The 19,683-nt window shown below is 41.5% G+C and overlaps 3 protein-coding genes across 50 annotated transcripts in view; 2 read left to right on the top strand and 1 right to left on the bottom strand.

Moving 5' to 3' along the window:
- USP33 (ubiquitin specific peptidase 33) overlaps nucleotides 1-19,683 on the top strand; it is a 156,118-nt gene that overhangs the window by 6,960 nt on the left and 129,475 nt on the right. The window lies entirely within an intron of this gene.
- Nucleotides 891-17,944, bottom strand: DNAJB4 (DnaJ heat shock protein family (Hsp40) member B4). 5 transcript variants are annotated; one of them, XM_083743122.1, is made up of 4 exons: nucleotides 17,417-17,944; nucleotides 8,492-8,768; nucleotides 5,431-6,005; nucleotides 891-3,275 (listed from the first exon to the last, which is right to left on the bottom strand). In XM_083743122.1, exons 2-4 carry the CDS (start codon nucleotides 8,700-8,702, stop codon nucleotides 3,042-3,044), a joined length of 1,020 nt encoding a protein of 339 aa, XP_083599248.1. In that variant the 5' UTR covers nucleotides 8,703-8,768; nucleotides 17,417-17,944; the 3' UTR covers nucleotides 891-3,041. The 5 variants fall into 5 exon arrangements, with proteins under 5 accessions (XP_083599248.1, XP_083599246.1, XP_083599249.1 ...); XM_083743120.1 differs by having other exon boundaries at nucleotides 17,629-17,879; XM_083743123.1 differs by lacking the exon at nucleotides 17,417-17,944 and adding an exon at nucleotides 16,912-16,928.
- The window catches only part of FUBP1 (far upstream element binding protein 1), a 30,271-nt gene continuing 28,527 nt past the window's right edge, over nucleotides 17,940-19,683 (top strand). For 15 of the 44 annotated variants that reach the window (XR_014565310.1, XR_014565311.1, XR_014565312.1 and 12 more), the window contains exon 1: nucleotides 18,104-18,239. Coding sequence is in view for 26 of the 44 variants with exons in the window: in XM_083743021.1 (XP_083599147.1) it covers nucleotides 18,222-18,239 (18 nt within the window). In the remaining 18 variants the exon portion in view is untranslated. Of the gene's footprint in view, nucleotides 18,336-19,683 lie in introns of all 44 variants that reach the window. The other 29 variants (XR_014565304.1, XR_014565305.1, XR_014565306.1 and 26 more) reach the window with 5 other exon arrangements.

The following is a 19,683-nucleotide window of genomic DNA, read 5'->3' as shown; positions in this document are numbered from 1 at the left end:
GAGGTCCTGTGAGTAAGCGGTTTCTGGGTCTAGAATGATAACTGGGTGATTGCCTGCTTTTGATGGGGTTGTACTTCCCCTGAAGGAGGTTCATAGTCTGGGGGTGTTTCTGGATCCATCTTGGATGCATAGAGACCTAGGTGGCCTTATGGCTAGGGGTACCTTTCACCAGCTTTGGCTAGTAAGACAGCTCCTGCTGTTCCTGGACTGCAGTAGCCTGACCACCGTGGTCTGTGTGCTGGTAATCTCCTGGCATGATTACTGCAATGTGCTTGATGTGGGGCTGCCCTTGAGGTTAGCCCAGAAGGTGCAGCTGTTGCAAAAGGTGGCAGATTGGCTGAACACTGGAGCAAGGTATTGCTAAAACGTTACTCCACTGTTGAAAGAATTGTAGTAGCTGCCAATTAAGCTCAGGTCTAAGTACAAGGTGCTGGGTTTTGCTGTATAAAGCCCTACAGAGCTTGGGACCAGGATACCTGAAAGGCCATCTCATCCCTTGTACGCACAGTCAGTCACTGTGCTTAGCAGGTGAGGGCCTCCTGCAGATACCATTAAACAGGAGCTCTGTTCCACACAATAGGAATTGGGCCTTTATCATTGTGGCATCTACCCTTCTGAATTCCATCCCTTTAAGTATTAACCAGATGTCATCCTTGTTGGGTTTTGCCACATAAGAAACACATTCCTTTTTCAAAAAGTCATTTAAGTTGATTTCCTTCCCAGTCTGCATCTATATTGGAATTGTTTTTAACATTATTTATCCCTTGTTGTCTGCTACCCAGGGAAGCAAGAGCAGGATATAAATTCAATAAAGTCATATAGATAATAATTACATTCATTTGCTCTCACGCACCCAACTCAGTTGAAATTACAAAAATAGAAAACACAAGTTAGAAACAATATATTTAATTAAAAAACATATAAATGCAATACAGATCATGAATGATATGTAAATGCATAAAAATATGCATAAGGATGAAGCAGCCATTTTCTACTTTCTCACTTTTAGTGTCATGAGTGCTAGTGTCACGAGTGCAAGTTCTGGATCCTTCTACTTTCAGAATGCACATATTTCTTCATATCCCATGTATAAAATCTTATGAAATGTTGCCAGTTCATTCAAATGGGTAGTTTCTAGAATGGTTCCCCTCCCCCACCCCCAGGTTATAACTATTCTGCCTTATAGATGGCTACTGCTTAGGGAATGGGTGCCATAATTAATTTTCTACATAAAAGCATACAAAATTGTTAATTACCCTGTTGGTTAACAGTGCAGCTACCTAGCACATTTGTATGTACATAAAATCATTTATTTTCTTTAAAGAATATGACTTTCAGATGTTAACATATTGCAGCAAGTTTAGAGACAAATGCTAAAAGGATGTTTACTTGTTAATTTTTGCCATCCAAGGGTACCAGCCTTATAGATTCTTTTTCTTTTCTTTTAGAAAACTGTAATTGAGGGCATTTTCTTCCCTTCGTTTAGATAATTCAGAACAAGCTTACAACTTCTTAAGTGGGACCGAGTACTACTAATTTACTGACCACAGAAGTTTCAAGGGGCTTAAACTGTGAAAGACTGTGAAGTTAGTGTGCTTGAAATAGGCCCATTCCCTTGACATTTGTTCAGATAACCCTTCTATATAGACCCGCTCTCTCAGCAGGCAGGTTCCACAATTTGGACATATGTTTTAATGGACATTAAAGCAACTGCTGTCACATTTTTTCCATATGGAAATGTGGTAAATCAGCTGTGAGCTTGTTGACTGGAATGGTTGCTTGAGCTGGGTTTGGTGGGAAAGCATGTAGCCTAAAGTGCCAGAAAGATGGGGGGTCTTGAGGCCTTTTTACAGGTTAACAAGATTTACCTAGGTCGCTATGCCTTTTAGAAGAAAGCAGGCCCTTACTTTTGGTAGGGAACATCCCACCTTCGGATCATATTTGGATTACCTTGCTCTGTATTGTATGCTTTTGTCCCTGTGAAGCCAATGATTTTATTGATATGTGCAGAACTGGCTGGTTTAGCACAGTTTGTTTGATCTGACATAATTGCCCAAATATATTTGTTCTCACTAATGTGTTTTTTTATCAAATAAATGTACCTCCTTTTGGAATTTTGTGCATGCGCGCAAGCTTTATTTAGGTAATGCCTTGGTACTAAATCCAATACTTGACTGCTTAGTTCCCTACCAGGTACTGTGTTTTTAGAATAAGTTCAGACAGCAGAGGGTATTGTTTTGACCCTTGTTCCCTTGGAATCTTAGGAACGTCCGGTGAAATCTGGAGTCTCTTGGACTGGGCTGGATAGGAGTGGAGGCTGCGTAAATGTAGGGTAGGGGTTAGACCCTGAATATTTGGCAACTACTGAGTCACCCACTGTGTGTTCTGGTTTGGAGCATGTTCATGACATGGTACATATATGTATGACTGTGGAATGGCACATATAATTTTCTGTTAGGTGAGCATCTGTAGGAAAGGAATCCAAAAACATACAACAATGCAGAAAAAAACTTACCCTTCGGGCTCATGAACATTTCAAGTGAGATTTCCTGCCTTCTGCTGTGTGCAATGTAAACATAGCGAATTGGCATGTACACAACATAAATATTGCAAACGTTACATAGATCATACTACGAATTCCGATATCTGATCCTGCAATATAATAATCTCACATAGATGATAAAGAAATATCTGAAATAAAGTGCTTTAAAACTCAAGCACTTCATGATTCTGTGCATATGAGATATGCACAGAAGGGCCCCCCTCACACACACAAAAATACATCTTACTTATAAGCAAATACTGGATAAAACTTTTTGAAAAGGAAAATCCAATACACAGCAAATGGTTTTAGCTTCATACTTGATTGCAAGTATTTTGTACTTTTGCCTCCTATTCTCATGCAGCACTGCATAACTCTCTCCCCAATCCACACACAAAAAAGTTAAGTTCCACAGTTATAGATTGCACTTTTACAGCACAAACCTCAACTCTTCAATTTTCAGTGTCCTTTTGGAACAAGTTCAAAAAAGTATGTTGTTTTATGAAACAGGGAGATTTCTCCTGAGTACTTCTTTTGATGCTGGAGCTATACTGTCTGGAAAGGTTACTTCAAATTCTATAATCAAGTCACCTCGTTGGTCAGGATTTTTGGGAAATGGCAAGCCATATCCTATAATTCTTCTTCTCATTCCGGGTTTTACAACTTCATTTACTGTCATAGGTATGGTTCGACCTTCTATTGTTGGTACATTGATTGAGGTGCCACACAAGGCCTAAAAAATAAGTTTAAAAAGCCAAATCAGAAGCAGCAGGACATTTTTTTTGTAAAGCACTTAAAGATAGGTATCTATGAAATATAGCTTAGAAATACAGTTACAGTATTATACATCCTATACTGTTACTCTATGTTGGGTGTATTGGTAATGCTAGAAACACTACAAGTAAACGTATTTTCAAGTAAAGCCTAGGGTGTAATTTTCAGAAGCAGAGATTGAATCTTATACAAATAATTACTGTTTAGCCCAAATTCTTACAGCACAATCCTATGTATGCAGTTCATAACTATAAATGGTTTTGTAAATGGAAAACAATAAGCAAACATAGCTGAACATCCATCTTCTCCTTGAGGTAGGAACCATCCATGCCAGATGTAGGTAATATGGTACCCATCAAATAATGCTGTCTACAACTTGCTTTATTCGTTATCAGTGGTTACGGTGGATGGGGTGGGTGGGAGTTTTAGTTCCAAATACAGAGGGCATCATGTTGATCTATTCATGCAAAGCATAAGTGCACTACACTCGTTTTGCAACCCATGGACAAAAATGAAGGAGTCCTACATGCATGGAATTCAGTGTTTATGTAAGAATCCCAGTAAACCACTGTCAGCCAACCTATTAGGAATGCTAGACTCTCTAACTAATTGAACTTGAAACAAAAAAACCAAAGCCTGGCCTAAGCTGTATTCAAAATAAAATTAGCAAAATATTAGTTGCTTAGATTCACTATAGAGAGGTATTTACATGGTATCTGTAATATTGTTATAAGGCATAGCTCATAGCGCTATTTAGTTTAGTTTTGTTCTATTTCATTTTGCTTGTTTAGTTCTAACTGCAACATAATGTACATATACATCAATTTAACACCCATTTATATAAAAGCAGTGGTTTAAAATTAAACTCATGCCATCTCAGCTAAGTTTACTGTTGCTTACATTGGCCAAGTGTTGGTTTGCATAACTGCACCATTTTGTATCCAACTACTCAATTGCTACAAAATTAGAAGCAAAGCAGATCATGTTGTCCACATAGCACTGATTTCTCTGCTGTTTTAAAAAATCTGCAACTTTATTAGAGTGCTTTCTCTCCCCCCCCCCCCCCGAGGCATTCTGGTGGGAGTTTTGCTCATGAGTCTGTTTGGGGTTTATGTATTTGTGTTCCAATAACCTTTTCTATCACGCTGCAGAGCGATGCCACATCCTCATACTGCAAAGAGCCACTGAATAGAATCAGAAAACATCCCAGCCAGTTAAAAGGAAGGCTCAGCTGAGTACATGACTAACTTTTGTTGCAGGCAGAGAGTTGTGCCCAGTACTAGCCCTACTCAGAGTAGATCAATTGAAGTAAATGAACCTGAGTTAGCCAGATCCATTAACTTCATTGGGTCTACTCCAAGTTGGACTAGCATTGGATTCAACCCAGAATTGAACATAAAATGGCAATGAGGGGGAAGTAAGAGATGGCACAAGCAGCAACCAGAATTATGAAGTACAGTGTTAGCTTTGGATATTTTATCGCACACTCTGTTTTGACATGCTACAGTCAAAGAATAGCAGTCATCCTTCTTCCAAACGGTGCTGAACTATTCAACACAGTGGGTGGAATTCAGTGTTACACCATGGTGGATGTGCCATCAATGCAAGCAACTGCAGCTTGCCAGATGGAACTATCCTCCTCTCCTCCTCCCTGGGTGCTGCTCTGGGAGTTCTCCCAACACTCCCCCGGAGTCGATTTTGGGGCATGCTGGTTGGAAGGGGCACTGGGGTGTGGTGAGGGGAAAGCCCCATTGTGCAAGTGGAAGTTCTTCTGCAGCGCTTGCGCTGACAGGACTCATTAGGTGAATCACGCCCATTATCTGGGTGTCTACATATTTATCAAACAACATCATCTATGGCAGGCTTCCTTAAACTCGGCCCTCCAGATGTTATGAGACTATAATTCCCATCATCCCTGACCACTAGTCCTACTAGCTAGGGATCATGGGAGTTGTAGGCCAAAAACATATGGCGGGCCAAGTTTTAGGAAGCCTGATCTATGGGCTATTATCAAGTTCGACTCAGCTTTGACTGTAAAACAATGTGAACAAGTTTGAAGCACAGATGGCATGAAGTTTGAACAATACCATTCCAAAGCATAACAAGGTACTTACCTCTCGTAAGCTGATCTTGACAGGATAGACAATATTTGAACCATCCCTCTTGAAGTGAGGATGTATTTTATCTTTAATAACAAACACAATATCAGCTGGTATGGTGCTAGGTGTTTCATCGCCTTCTTTGGGGAATGTAATTTTGGTGCCCTCTTTCCATCCTCTCTTGATATCAATAGTGAGGATTTTATCCTCCGTTCTGACACTTCTACCATCTGGGTTGAGCCGTTTTCGGGAAATTCTCATTCTTTTTGTGCATCCATGGTAAATCTCTTCCAATGATACCTTGAGTTCATGAACAATAGGGGGATCTTGCTTACGACGGGGTTGGCTACCAACAGTGTTTCTTTCCCTTGGGAATCCATTCATATTGAAAGAAGTAAAGGAACCAAACGGATCTCCATCCACTTCCATGTCTTCAGTGTCTCTGCCACCAGGCATCCTTCTTCCAAAGAAGATCTCAAAAGGATTCGCACCACCAAAAAATGCTGCAAATGTGGCATGTGGGTCTCCATGAAAGGAGTACCGGAAAGTACCACCTTGCCCATCTGGCCCTCCAGTTCCTCCTTTCAGTCCTACAAAAGGGTACAAATAAGTTTAACAATGCCAACCTTAAATACAGGGAACCAGGCAGAGGGCCTTCTCTGTAGTGGCACCCACCCTGTGGAACACCCTCCCATCAGTTGTCAAGGAGATGAGTAACTATATAACCCTTAGAAAATATTGAAAGGTAGCCCATTATAGGCAAGCCTTTTAATGTGTAATGTTTTATTATGTTTTTATACATGTTGGAAGCCACCCAGAGTGGCTGGGGCAACCCAGTCAGATGGGTGGGGTACAATAATAAAATTATTATTATTATACTGGTTTAGAAATGCAAGGCACAATCTCCAACTATAATCATGTATACATTTAATGATGGGACTTACTTTAGAGTATTCAGTAGGGTCTACTTTGAGGAAGCAACCATTGGATTGGGCCACACATCAAATATAACACAGCCCAATCTTACATGCATTTATTTGGAAGCCCAGCTGAGTTTAATTGGACCTACTTCTAAGTTTTGAATAGACTTAGAAATTAGAAAATGCTAAAGTACTGCAAGCTACGCAAAGTGATATTTATAAAGAGATCTTATGAAGTTATGCTATCACACTCATGCTGACAGTTACCTCAGCTATTTCAAGCCTGCCATTTCTTCCAACGTTATGGCACCCACCTACACTCTGTGATTAATTACGCCTACACAGCCATCCTAAATTTAAACAGTTTCATAGCTTTCTAGTCTATCTTCAAAACACCTAAGCAGACTCTGCATGAAAAGGCTGTGGGCCATAACTCTATACTCTTTGGTTCTAAATGTCATCTGCTGCTTGGTAGAGTGAGTGAGTGAGTGAGTGAGTGAGTGAGTGTGTGTGTGTGTGTGTGTGAGAGAGAGAGAGAGAGAGAGAGAGAGAGAGAGAGAGAGAATAGAAAAGAACATGAATGTTTTCAAGTTGGGGATGTAGTACCCAAAGGTAGGAGAGAAATTATGCTGTCATGGATTTTAATCAAATTTACATTAGGATGGGATTCAGAAATGTAAGAATACAAATCTCTAGAAAGGTTTTAAAACTCTGCTTTCAAAAATCTTATTTGCGTTGACTTAGAACCATGAAAACAAAAATCAAGTCTTTTCTCCATGCTGAGAAAATATTTAGTAAATAAAAATAGGTTGCTAAAATGGCTTTTCAGGCTAAACCTAGTCTCTTAGCTATGATCAGCATGATGATCATATACAGATGTAGTACTAATGCCAAGCGGGCTGACAAACCATACCATGTGCTTAGCGGAATGACACTTCCTAGAATAGATAATGGATAGGTTTTGCTGAAAGGACACCGGGTCCCATGGCTATAAAAAGGGGATCTGGACCCACAGTCTGCCCATTCACCAAGATTTAAAGCTTTATAAGCTTATTAAATATCTATGTGTTACACAGAAATATTAGGCCTGATTTTATGTTCGGTGACAGCTGCTTCTATTCCTTTCATTTTAATTTCTCACAGGATGACTAGAAAATCCATGCTGATATTGGCTGGGAAAGAAGCAGACACACACACACTGGTATAATTAGGAAAAGAAGGTAGGAATGAAAAGGGGACTAAAGAACATGTGAATGCCTAAAGAATGCTGATCCTTGACTAAGAATAAGGAACCCATTTGTTTCAAAGCCTCACAGAAGTCCAATGACTACAAGAGAAACAGTGATCCTGGAGCTGCAGTATTAAAACTTCAAGTAGAACCAGCATTTATAGAAATGCGTAGATTTGTGATGAATTCAAACTTCTCAGAGCAATCATCATCAAGAGCTCATCAATTAAGTGTTCACATGTTTTCAATAGACCATCATAAAGTGAAAAGTCTTGTTTCATTGAGGGAGTATGTTATTGTAATGAAGCCACCTTAGGTCAGCATTTGAACAAGATTTTGAACCATAAAGGTAGCAACCCAGTTCCAAAAGTTCTAAGAACCCATCTAAACTAAATTATTTTAACATAATCGTTTTAAGCTAAACACACTGCTTCTGGGCCTCGTTCCCTTGGCACTTTAGCACTGTTTACAATTAAGCTGAAAACTTGTCCTAGTATTTCATGACATCAGACAAATTCCTTCCTTTCCAGGCAAGATGCCAATATTGGCTGGAGTCTGGACACCTGGACCCTGGCTGAGAAGGGCCATTTTTAAAGAAGCTTATTTTAACAAAACTATACCCGTATATTTTATGCTACCTTGGAAGAGTGAGACAAACTCAGCACACTATTGCAAAGTTTTTGTAACATAAATTAAACAGTATCTACTAACATGTTTGACAGATGAATCAAATAGATTCACATAGAAAATAACCTAAATTAGAACATTCCATAGAAGTATTAGACTCTCAAGCAAGACTTGAATCCTCAAACTATGTTACTACATCTAATTGCTCAAACCTGCTTCTTAAAAACTGCCTCACTGCATCTGACATTTTAAAAAAGCTTTCTATTTTAAGCTAAAACTACTGTACATAAAATTCTTTTACCTTCTTCTCCATACTGATCATAAATTTCTCTTTTTTGGGGATCACTCAGCACCTCATAAGCTTCTGCAATCTCTTTGAATTTTTCTTCTGCGTGGGGAGATTTGTTCTTATCTGGATGCCATTTAAGGGCTTGTTTTCTGTAAGCTTTCTTTATGTCTTCATCAGATGCTCCCTTTTCGATCCCAAGAACAGAATAATAATCCTTTCCCATACTGAACCTTCACAAAGTTTATTTCCTTCTATATAACAGCGTCCAGTTTCTCAGCTTGCGATGTTGCTGGAAAAGCGTTAACAGAAGTCACAAGAGCAGCAGTTTTAGTAAGCAGCGGGCAGACTGCTTATTACATTCTCCCCTCCTTGGTCGTTTCATACAGATAAATATACACAGTGGTAGAGACACTGCCACCCAGAGCCCTCCCAATTATACTACGTGTCTGTGCTCTTTCTAGAACAGCAAATGCTGTAAGACGTCACTTCCCAAGCTAACTACAGCCAAAACTCTGCAGTGTTCCCTTTCTGCAGTTAACTGTTCAATGTCCCTCTCCCTCTGAATCTGAATGAATCGCTGATAGGAGAGGAAAAACCTTAACCCCCACTTTCCTTTTGTATATGGACCTATGTATTTCAGACACTGGTCAAATTTTGCATGCTGTGATAAAGTAATAAGTGTGAAAAACGAAACTGTTAGATAAAAAACAACAACACCCTCCTGATTTCTTAGTTGCGAGGAACTGGTTAACAGGATAGAGATGGCATGCAATTAACAACAAAAATTGTGGGAAAGTAAAGATCTTATAAAACACAGGCCATGTCTCCTGCTCCCAGTACATTGGTTTTGATTTCTTCACATTCAGCCTATAAAAGCAAAATGCAAGTGCTTCTCTAGCGGGAACACAACTGAATGATTGATTGCCTCGCAGCACCAGTCACTTTCCATGCTACCCTCTAGGCACGAGTGACAGATACAAAATAGATTAAGCCTTTGCGTGAATTTGCTTTCCTCATGGAATGTCAAATGTTGGGGGGGGGGAAGCCTAGCACAGAGTAGGGTACAAAAAGCAACCTGTCAGTTTTTTGCAGTCATTTTAGTTGCAGGTAGCACCAATATATAGGTGGATAGTACAATCAGGTAGCTGAAACAGCAGAAGCAACAAGAGCCAAATTCAATTGTTTCAGGGGAAAAATAAAAGTAAATAGGGGCTGATTGTTGCTTTTCAGTTAACCTTAGATTGCAGTATGACTTACAAAAGACCATGACTTAAATTATGTATTATAGATTCACTCTTATTTTTCCCAGAGAGCCAGTTCGCATGCCTGTTAAGGGAGAACTCGGTAACCACATATTCTCTATCCAGGCTTTTTTGACTGCCTAACCCAAGCAGTTAAAATCATCCGTTTGTTACACTGATTTCACACTGGAGTGAAATTCAAGCATTCTAGTTTATGTTGGATTCTGATACCTTTAAAACCAGCCTGTATTCTCAGAACCTACACATTATAGGCGACATGGGGAATAGCACAGTACAATCAATCATTTTCCAAGTCTCGGGGTAGGAGAGCCTTGGAACATCCATGAAGGCATTATCTTTTTGCCTTTACATTTCTCATAATAGAACTGCCATTGACATCAAGACTAGAATTTCTTTCTACCAATGTTCGGAATTCCAAGAGAGAGTTTGGAACCTGCCCTCAACAGCTGCTCCATGCCAAGAGATGGTTTGCTCATTCAGTCCTGATTACAAAGGGCCTGGGGGGTGTCCTTGGGGAAATTTATCCCTCCCTTTGCCCATCTCCCTTGCAGCTTTCTTATAATTTGAAGAAATGCATGTAAGGTATGCAACAAAGAGATGCAGTGTAGAGTGATCCTGTTCAGCACTCCCCATTGCATTTCTCTTCCCTCCCAGTTTTCTTCCACACACCCCAACAGACAGTCAGCATTCCATTCCCGATAAATTCTACTGAAGTGCAACAGCTGAAATTATATGAAGTTTCTCATATACAGCTGTCCAAATAAGGGAATGGATGGTGGGGAAGAATGAGGATGGGAGAAAGCCTGCCAAGAGACATTGGGAGGAAGTAGAATAGGCTACCACCAGCAAAATTACACTTGTGTTGCAGCATTTTCTTTAGCCTTCAGGAGCAACTCAAGATAGTTTTCCTCTGAATTGTTTAGTTCTCATATCTCATATATTGCCTACTCCACATCTCCTACTAAAGCCAACTGATTTTTTTGGTTAGCTACCTTGAAACTTTTGTCTGAAAGATGGCCTAGAAACCTTTTACCAAAAATAAAACAGGCATGCCAACAATGACACTTGTGTCCTCTGTGTGTCAGATATGAATGGAAAGGGCATAGATGTGCGCACAGAAACCTTTGCCTTGCTCTGGAACACAGCATACTCTAGTAGTTAATTTGGACACACAAGCAATCCAAATAACACATTCCTCTTCTTTCACTAGTATCACTTCTCACTACACCAGAAGGTTCTTCATGGAAATAAACGGGGAGCAATTCTCATTACATGTTGGTGAGTCCTTATCCTCATACCAACTCTGAAATATTTCATGAGCCATTTCACAATTCTGCTTGACTTAGTCCACAGAGATGTAAGTGAAGCAAAACAAAAAGCAGTGCTGCCACCGTAAGTGGGGTTGGCATGCAACTATGTGTGACTTCTTAAATGACATTTTGGCTTTCTTTTTCTTTTATAGATTCAAGCCCCTATGTCAAACCAGTTTACCAATAGAAACATACATATTCATCAAAAACATTTTTGCAGTTAAAATTAGTAATGTGTATATTTCTTTTTTTACATGCAAGGTGGTATTTGTGCTGCTGTTTCTGACACGTTATATAACCATAAAATGAGATGAAAATACAGCTGGTCTTTTCTTCAGAAAGTGTATTTATAGCTTGTTTGAATAATATATTCCTGTTAATAGCAAGGTAAGACCTAGGGAAGAGCTTATTCTATTTTCTACAACATGGCTTCAAAATGATGTGATCTATTCTATTAACCGAAACAGTTCAAGTAGCGTGAACAATTCAAAGTAAATAACAGGTCAATCTAAATATATTTTAAAAATTCTATTTGTAAAGCCTTTTTTCCCTTTTTATTTCCAACATTGAATTTGAGTTATCTATTGGTCTAGATCAGGCATGTCCAACAGGTAGATCGTGAACTGCTGATAGATCACAGGCTGTTCCTGGTAGATCCTGGTAGATATTTGGCCCCTCAGTGATCTCCCTTCCAAAAAGAGGGGGAACTGTGGTTTCCTAAAATAAGCTCAACAACTTTGGTCCATCCAACGACAATGAGTAGATCACTGCCAGGTTTTTTATACTGTGAGTAGATTGAAGTTTATTGGGAGTTGGATGTCCCTGGTCTAGATGGACATCTAGCCTTTAAAACCAAGGCTGGTGGCTTTACTGGAAGCAAGGTGAAGTGTATATAGTGAGGCATCATATAGCATGCTGTAACTTGCTGTAAAGAATTGGTAGGAATAGCTTTTGTATGCAAAGAGAGAGGCAACAAGAACTTATTTTACATAAAACTTATTATCTTACTTTGCCAACCTATGTAAATAAAAGTTAATTGGTGCTTCCCTTTGTTCTATTATCCTGCCCCATTCTTCTGCCTTCAACATATCCTAGTACAGTCTTCTTCCTATACACTTCTCTGCTTGACCAGAGCAGGAAGGAGTTGGAATGAGCAGCTTCCACAGCACAAATGGTGGCTGTTGTTCATTCTACATACAGTCTGGCAATTTTAAGGTTATGGCAGAAACGGATACATATTGGACAGCTGTTTCAGGGGCTATGTTCTGTCCACCTAACTTAAAAGGTAAGTAACTCTCTTAAAGGAAAACAGGACCTTACCTGACCACAATCCTTACACACAGCAATACGTGAAGTTTCCTCTGATCCTGATCTGCTCAGTTTATTTTTGTGAGAAAGGAACTCAGGATATCATGTTCTGGAACTGAGCAGGGAATATTTTGTGTAAACATCCTCTCCTTGTCTTTCAGTTGCCAAGTAAAAGCTCTAGTCAGATTCTTTCACTGGCTTTGTTTTTGGCAAGACCAACATAGAAACCAACTTTTGTGATGGGCTTAATAGAAGCAAAGACACAAGAGCGCTGAAGCTTATAGAAAAAGTGTCTGTTCTGTTGCTGCTCATGCTATTTGTGTACTGTACATCAGTGGAGAATTTTACTCAGACACTCAGTTCAATGTCACACAAAGGATATTGAACACTAAGCAGCTGAAAATTAACATGACACAACAACTGCATGGAATACATGATCAGAGTGCAAGGGTTCTGTTCTGAAAGCAAAGAATTTTTTCTCATTTTCTCCAGGTTCCTGCTTGACATACTGTAAAATACTTCTCCTAAGAAAGTTTCCTCTTCCTGGCCTATCTTTTGCCCGGTACTTTTAAGGAAGCCAAACAACATTTTGAAACTACTTCATTTAGCATTATGAGAACAAGCCTCATCAGCCTTCAGGCTCCCACATTTTTCCTCCAGCTACCCATGTCATCTGAACACAGGCAAACCATAGTTATCCTAATTATGGTTTGTTGAAACAAGCCAGCTTCATACAGTAGTTTATGAAGCTAACTTGTTTCAACTAATCATAGTTAAGATTAACCAGTATCTAAGGGGCGGCGACACTAAACTGTGCTTTAATCTGGAATGAAAGCTCAAAACTCCACCTTATAGCCATACTAAAAGTACTGAACCAGTTTAGCATTTCATCAAAATTCAGCCAATGCATGTCCAGCAAATTAAAATATGTCATGGGTAATGGGGTTGAGAAAAAGGTAAACATCCTCAAAAATATACCAGTGAATAATTAGAGCTCTTCTCATTTACTTTCTAGAAGTACTTTAAAACATGACTTAGTGTCTATCCCACTATTTAATCCCAAGCAGAGCATAAGAAAATTATTCCTATCAAAACTTTACCAAAAAAGGAACAGCACAAATTTCAGCTGTAGACATGCAACGTATTTCAGGGGGGTGGAGTGTGTTTCCAAGTATCCATGCCAGAGACTTACTCTCAAGGGCTTTTCTCCACCCACACATTGGAGTATGACTCACAGTGCTAAAGTTAAAGTTTACAGAAGACTTAGAAGTCCAATTCTCTTGCGCTGTGAAATCCAGTAAGAAAAGGCTGGATTTGATTCCTTAAACCTAACCAGCAGGAAGATCCATGGCAGGTAATTGGGTGACAGAAGCAACAAATGTTTTGAACTAAAATTCCCAGATGATGTCACACATTAGGAGCTCTACAGAAAGAGAAAGAGAAAGCTACATGGCTCTGAGCATAATTTGTCAGATCAGAAACAACTAAAGGTGGTTGCTTAAGTCTTTGAGTTTTAATATTCCTGTGCCACTCCATATCTCACAAGAGGCCCTTCTTCAAACCTGTTACAAATAATATGGCATGTTACAAATAATTTCATAACAACCCAGAACTACCATATTCAGTATTTGTATTCATAACTCAAGAATGTGTTTTCCCTTGCAAACAAGTAGTGAGGGGTGTTGCCTACCCCCCAGCCTACCCCCATTCTACTTGACAGCAGCTTATTAAATGAGCCATTTAGATGCAGTCAGCAAGAAGCCCTTTGCCCAAGGTACTGCAAGTTGTACCACACCTGACTGCAAATCCTCAAAAAGATTTACAAATTGTACAACTATATTGCTTCCCTCAAGATTTTACCTTGGCTAAATCTATTTACAAAAATAGATAATGATTTAAGCACTGCCGATGATTCGCCTCAGAAACATCTGTTCAGCTACCACAAAATCCTGTCTAGATCCGACTATAAATAATTCAATGGTTGCTCTTTCCAAAAGGCTTTTCTTCTCATTCTTCCCCCCAAATAAACCTCCTGTGGAATGCAGGAATACTAAACGAAGGCCTAGCATGGGTTATGTTGTTATAGCAGGGAAAAAGCCAAGCAGCTCTCCACTCCAAGAGTCTAGTCCCCTTTGTTGGGGGGCAAGAACACTTTCACGAAATACAGTAATGAACTTCATGTGATTACATGCAGTTCATGAGTTAGTGCACAATCTAGTGCTCCTCCTCCTCTAAATTAAGCTGTAAAGCAGGATCAAGAACGTATGGAACTCTAGATGTTGCTGAATTACAACTCTCATCAGTTACTGCCAGCATGTTTATGCTTCAGGGAAAATTGCATGAAATGTAACCAACTTCTTATTGTGGATAAACGCTTGCAAGCTATTTTATTAGTACATTTTGAAAAACTGTGTTTTAAACTCCTTGGATGTTTTATATGAGCACCATCTGACTATGCCCACTAGAGGTCACTAAACAAATATTAATCTTTACAGATACTAGAAATCTTACCATCCCAAGGTTTTCAGTTTAGAAACATTATGGAAAATAAATACTGTAGTTGTTTTTGTTACATTAAACTCGCCCTTTGTCCAGTGTAGTTTCTTTGCCATTTGCTCTTTAGTCTTAATCATGTGTTGTAGGTATACAGCTGAGGTAGTGGTTGGCCCAGGGTCAATGTTATTTTCATATCAAGCAGCAATTTGAACCTATGTCAATGACTATCTTACAAATTTCAATTTGTGGCGTACTCCTGATAATGAAACTTCTCTGGCTGTCCCATGATCATTCCTATTTCTTGCCCCCCGCCACAAGCTCACAGCTTCAAAATACAGTGGTGCCCCGCAAGACGAATGCCTCGCAAGACGAAAAACCCGCTAGACGAAAGGGTTTTCCGTTTTTCGATGCGCTTCGCAAGACGAATTTCCCTATGGGCTTGCTTCGCAAGACGAAAACATCTTGCGAGTCTTGCGATTTTTTTCACTCCCCCCTTTTTTCTAAGCCGCTAATCCACTAATAGCCTTTTAGCCGCTAAGCCTTTAATAGCCGCTAAGCCGCTAATAGCGCTAATCCGCTAATAGGGTTGCTTCGCAAGACAAAAAAACCGATAGACGAAGAGACTCGCGGAACAGATTATTTTCGTCTTGCGAGGCACCACTGTAGATGTTATGATGAGCAGTGGATTCCAGAAAAAACACATTATGAATTATTTTGAGGATGTCTGTCGCATTGAGCCTGTCTCCTCTGCTTGAAGGCAAAAAAAGCTGCACAATACCCCCATATCATTGTTTCCACCAATCACTATGTTCAAGGAATTAAGAGAGAATTGTGCAGTTTACCATATATCAAGGCTAAAGTGTCAACACTAAGTCCCTTAACTCGCTAAATCTTGCCTAGTGAACCCTACGTAAATCTTTCAGATAAAAAGGAAAACAGTGTAACTGTATGTCTTACAAAAAATATAAATCTAGCATGCAAGTTACTGCTTCTTCTATGGACCCTGCTCTTTGTGATATATTTCTCCCTGCTTAACACATAATATAACCCAATCCTATATATACCTTTTTGGAAAGTTTTTGACGCCAATGGGATTTTGGTTTTCAAACTTTTCTATCCTGAAGAAGCACTTTCCACATAGCAGTATCTTTGGGACCGACAGTTGTCATCTATGAACCAGTGTCACACTTCCCTGCAGTCATACATTGCAAAGGAACATCAACAACAGCAGACAAGCTGTGTTTCAGCAAAGGTTGTACACAATTACTGAACTTATTGAGGAATCGTTAAGTTTCCAATCAACCTAAGATTCTACAGAACAGTCTAAAAACACTATACTAAACTAGACATGCAAGTTTAAGATCACAGATTAAGATAAAGGATTGTCTCCAATTAAGTCATACTCAGAATAGAGCCCTTGTAATCAACAGACTTTACTGAATTCACCAAATTTACTTCCAAGTATGAGCTCATCCACACTTACCTTTTGCTCCATACTTTCTAGGCACAGGTCCACCTGCCACTTTCCCCAGGAAAACCTGATCTTTACTGCCAAATTGGAGTAAATGGCAATATGGGTTTTCTGCAGATTGCTGTTTGATCTGGTTTAGCAGCAAAGAGCAGGGAGTTTTGGAGTAAGCACTGGAGCAAAAAGAAAAAAGACCTAGAAAGCCTGGACCTGTGCCTAGAAATGTGGAACAAAGGTAAGTGTGGATGAGCCCCAAGACTCTGCAAGCAATTTAAACCCTTGAACCCACCTCACTGCCTGGTGGGACTTTAGAGAGCAGCAGGAACCCTGTTGTACCTGCAGCCCTGCTACACACTTGGTAGCCAGGGTAGGGAGTCAGGCATATTGCTGCACTGGCCTGGAGCTTCTCAAGCCAAAATTGGACTTGCTGTTATGTGGCAGCGATAGGGTCAGCTTGTGTGGGCTCTGCACTGCTGAGATTCTGCCAGTGGCACTTCAATCCACCTGCACATTTGAAAGGCTGAAAGTGGAGTTTTCACAGCATCACTGTGCAGGCAGAAACCACGCCCAAAACATGTGTCCCCCCACCTTCAGTCCAGCACAAAGGGGGGGGGGGGGAGTATGGATTCCAGTTGGATACAGCCCAAAATGTCCAAGATGCTATAACTGTAATGCATTTAGAAAGGATTAGATTAGACGGTGCATGGAAAATACACACCATATACTTAAAAGCACATCCCCACCTCTTAAGAATCCTGGGAACTGCAGTTCACCCTCTTGCAGAGCTACAGTTTCTAGCACCCACAGGCTACTGTTCCCAGAATTTGGGGGTGGGAATCGGATGCAAGCCCCTTAGGGCGTGTTATTACTTACAGATAGCATCTAGTCCCTGGAGTGTTTCTGAGGCCTATGCATCAGTACCAGAAACCCACAAGACATTTGCCCCTCCCCTCCCCATCCAAATTTAAGACATCACCGCCTGGAGGAAAAAAAACACGTGTTTGTTTTTTGGGAACAGCAGGTGGAAAAGGTTTAATATAAACGTTATGGGCAGATACGAAATCAGAATTCATGGTTTTCTCCGGGACCTTACATGCTTGTTTCAGGGGCGTGCGCTTCTCTTTCGTTTTAACAACGTTTATCAAAACTTTAGCTGGGCTTCGCAGGCCCACCAATTCTGCTTGGGTTTGTCGCTATATATAAGGCGACCGCGAACGGCGGCCCGAGCCCGTTACTTTACGCGCCTTGCTCCTCTAGAGAGGCAGGCCCTCGTCGCGCTCACTCCACCCGCCCTGACAGACTCACTCGCAGGCCCAGAGGCTAAGGCCGCGACGACGGCGCTCCTCGAGAGACGCGACGGCAACTCCCTCAGAGCCGCCGCCTCCTCCCCTCCGCTATTGTCCGAACACGCCGGCTCTGAAGAAACGTCAAAACACCCGGGGGAGGGGGGTTTTAAAAAAAGCGCGCGAGAGGGAGGGCTTTGGGGGATAACCTATCGCGAGATTTAATGCTGCCCACCCCGCTGAAAACGTCACCACGGCAGCTCGCTCGCGAAGAAATCGCGCGAGCCTCTCCCGCCCCCTAAGGGAGCACGCAACCCCTCCCCTTTCCATATTTGCAAATCTCGGCCTGTAATTCGTCCCATCTCGCGATAATCTCCTCCCTTTTCCCTCTTCAAAAGCTTCCCCCCTCCCTTTTTTTACCTTCCCGCCTTGAAATCTCATGCCCTTTTCATAGACGTCTCGCGAGCTTTTGCCGCGCGCCTCCTCCCCCTCCCCACCCCCCGCCCTCCTCTCGTGGAACACGATGCGACGCAGGAATGTGAAAGGCTCCCGCCCGCCGCCATTTTCTTTCTTTCTTGGCAGGCAGAGAGCGCGGTAGGAAGCGGCGAAGCGGACATGGCGGATTACTCTACGGTACCCCCTCCTTCTTCGGGCGCGCCCGGGGGAGGCGGAGGAGGTGGCGGGGCAGTCAATGATGCTTTTAAAGACGCGCTGCAACGGGCTAGGCAGGTGTGTATCGTCGGCACCGGGCAATGGGTGCCGCTTCCCAGGCCGGCCTGGCCCGCCAGGCTTTTTCAAGCAGGCCGCCCAATTCGCCCCTCCGTCGCTCGGCGTCCTGCGCAAGGGCGAGCGGGGCACGCCCCACCACCACCACCGCCGTCCCGTAGGCCGCCAGAGGCGCTCCCTCCGTTAGGAGCTGAGGCGGTTTTTTGTTACGTGGGCCTTCGGGAGGACTTTTCGGGCAGGGGCGTCGTAGTTCCCTCAGTGACTAGAAAAAGGGGGTGGAAAGAGAAAGTCCTGTGGCGCCTCGGTTCCATTCACGCCTCACGGGAACGAGGGAGGGAAGTGAGATTTGAGAGACACCATCCCTCGGATTATGAGGGAATTTCTTCCTCGGGGTCCTTTCCCCCCCTCTCAAGCCGCCTTCCCGTAATGGCGGCGTCCTCTCTTCGTGCACCACCAACCCAGAGAGAAAGAGGTGGGTGGGTCGGCATTTCTGATTTCCCCCAACTTCCACCTCGCTCGCTCTTCGTCCACGAGGACCGTCTCCTTCCTTCCCCGCGTACAATGCCTGTACTTGTAGCGATTTTCATCGTTTGATGAATAGTTTCCATTGCACAGGATGAGGGAGGAATTAGCGCTCGTCCTCAAGGGGGGGGGGGTAGCCTCTTGTATGGCCGAGGCACCTTTTACTTGAGTTTCCGCCTTTTTACTTGGGATATTTTTGTCCTCCCTTTTACTCACAGTTCAGGGTTTCCCTAATTTATTTTTTTTACACAGTCGCACAACACGGAGAAACCCGAAACACCGCTTTTATAAAATAGAAATTGTTGCCTAATAAGGTAGCTGGTCCACTCTTTCCTTTCCTCTTGTTCACATAATAATTAGAAGGTGTTGTTTCTATATCACCCCAGAAATTTTTAGATTAATTTTTTTCAGTCGCCTGCTGTATAGGTGAGATAAGAGCATTTTCTAAATCAGAAAAAAGACTCCCCTTCGATTCTGTAAGAGGTTATTTGAAATACAATAGTTGTCAACTAGTCCTGACTGAAGTGTCTCTGTCCTGGTTGTGTGGTTTGGGGCAGTCGGGGGAAAAAGAATTGGCTTCCTACTTGACTGTTGAAGATAATTGCCGCCATTTTTAGCAACTATGCTTCCCTTCCATTTATTTAGTTGCCTTAAGCTTTCTTGTTTCCTAGCAACTTACTTAGACCAGTTAGATGTAACAACCAGCCCAAATTCAGAAAAGTTTGATCTAGGAACCACATATCTTACTAATTTATAAAAGCAAAGAGAATTAAGAAAGCATTTGGTTAAGAGTTCTTTGCCTTCAGCAGTTGCCAATATCTTTGTTCAA

The sequence above is a fragment of the Podarcis gaigeae genome, assembly GCF_964106915.1.
Source record: "Podarcis gaigeae genome assembly, chromosome: 6".
Taxonomy (NCBI): domain Eukaryota; kingdom Metazoa; phylum Chordata; class Lepidosauria; order Squamata; family Lacertidae; genus Podarcis; species Podarcis gaigeae.
Note: the sequence above shows the minus strand (reverse complement) of the source record. Positions and strands in the feature narration are given on the sequence as shown.

Excerpts from the sequence above, each read along its gene's own strand:
- DNAJB4 (XM_083743122.1), bottom strand. The coding sequence starts at position 8,702 with ATGGGAAAGGATTATTATTCTGTTCTTGGGATCGAAAAGGGAGCATCT. Across the intron at positions 6,006-8,491 it reads TGATCAGTATGGAGAAGAAG|GACTGAAAGGAGGAACTGGA; the intron begins GTAAAAGAATTT and ends ACCCTTTTGTAG. Across the intron at positions 3,276-5,430 it reads TCAAGATCAGCTTACGAGAG|GCCTTGTGTGGCACCTCAAT; the intron begins GTAAGTACCTTG and ends CTTATTTTTTAG.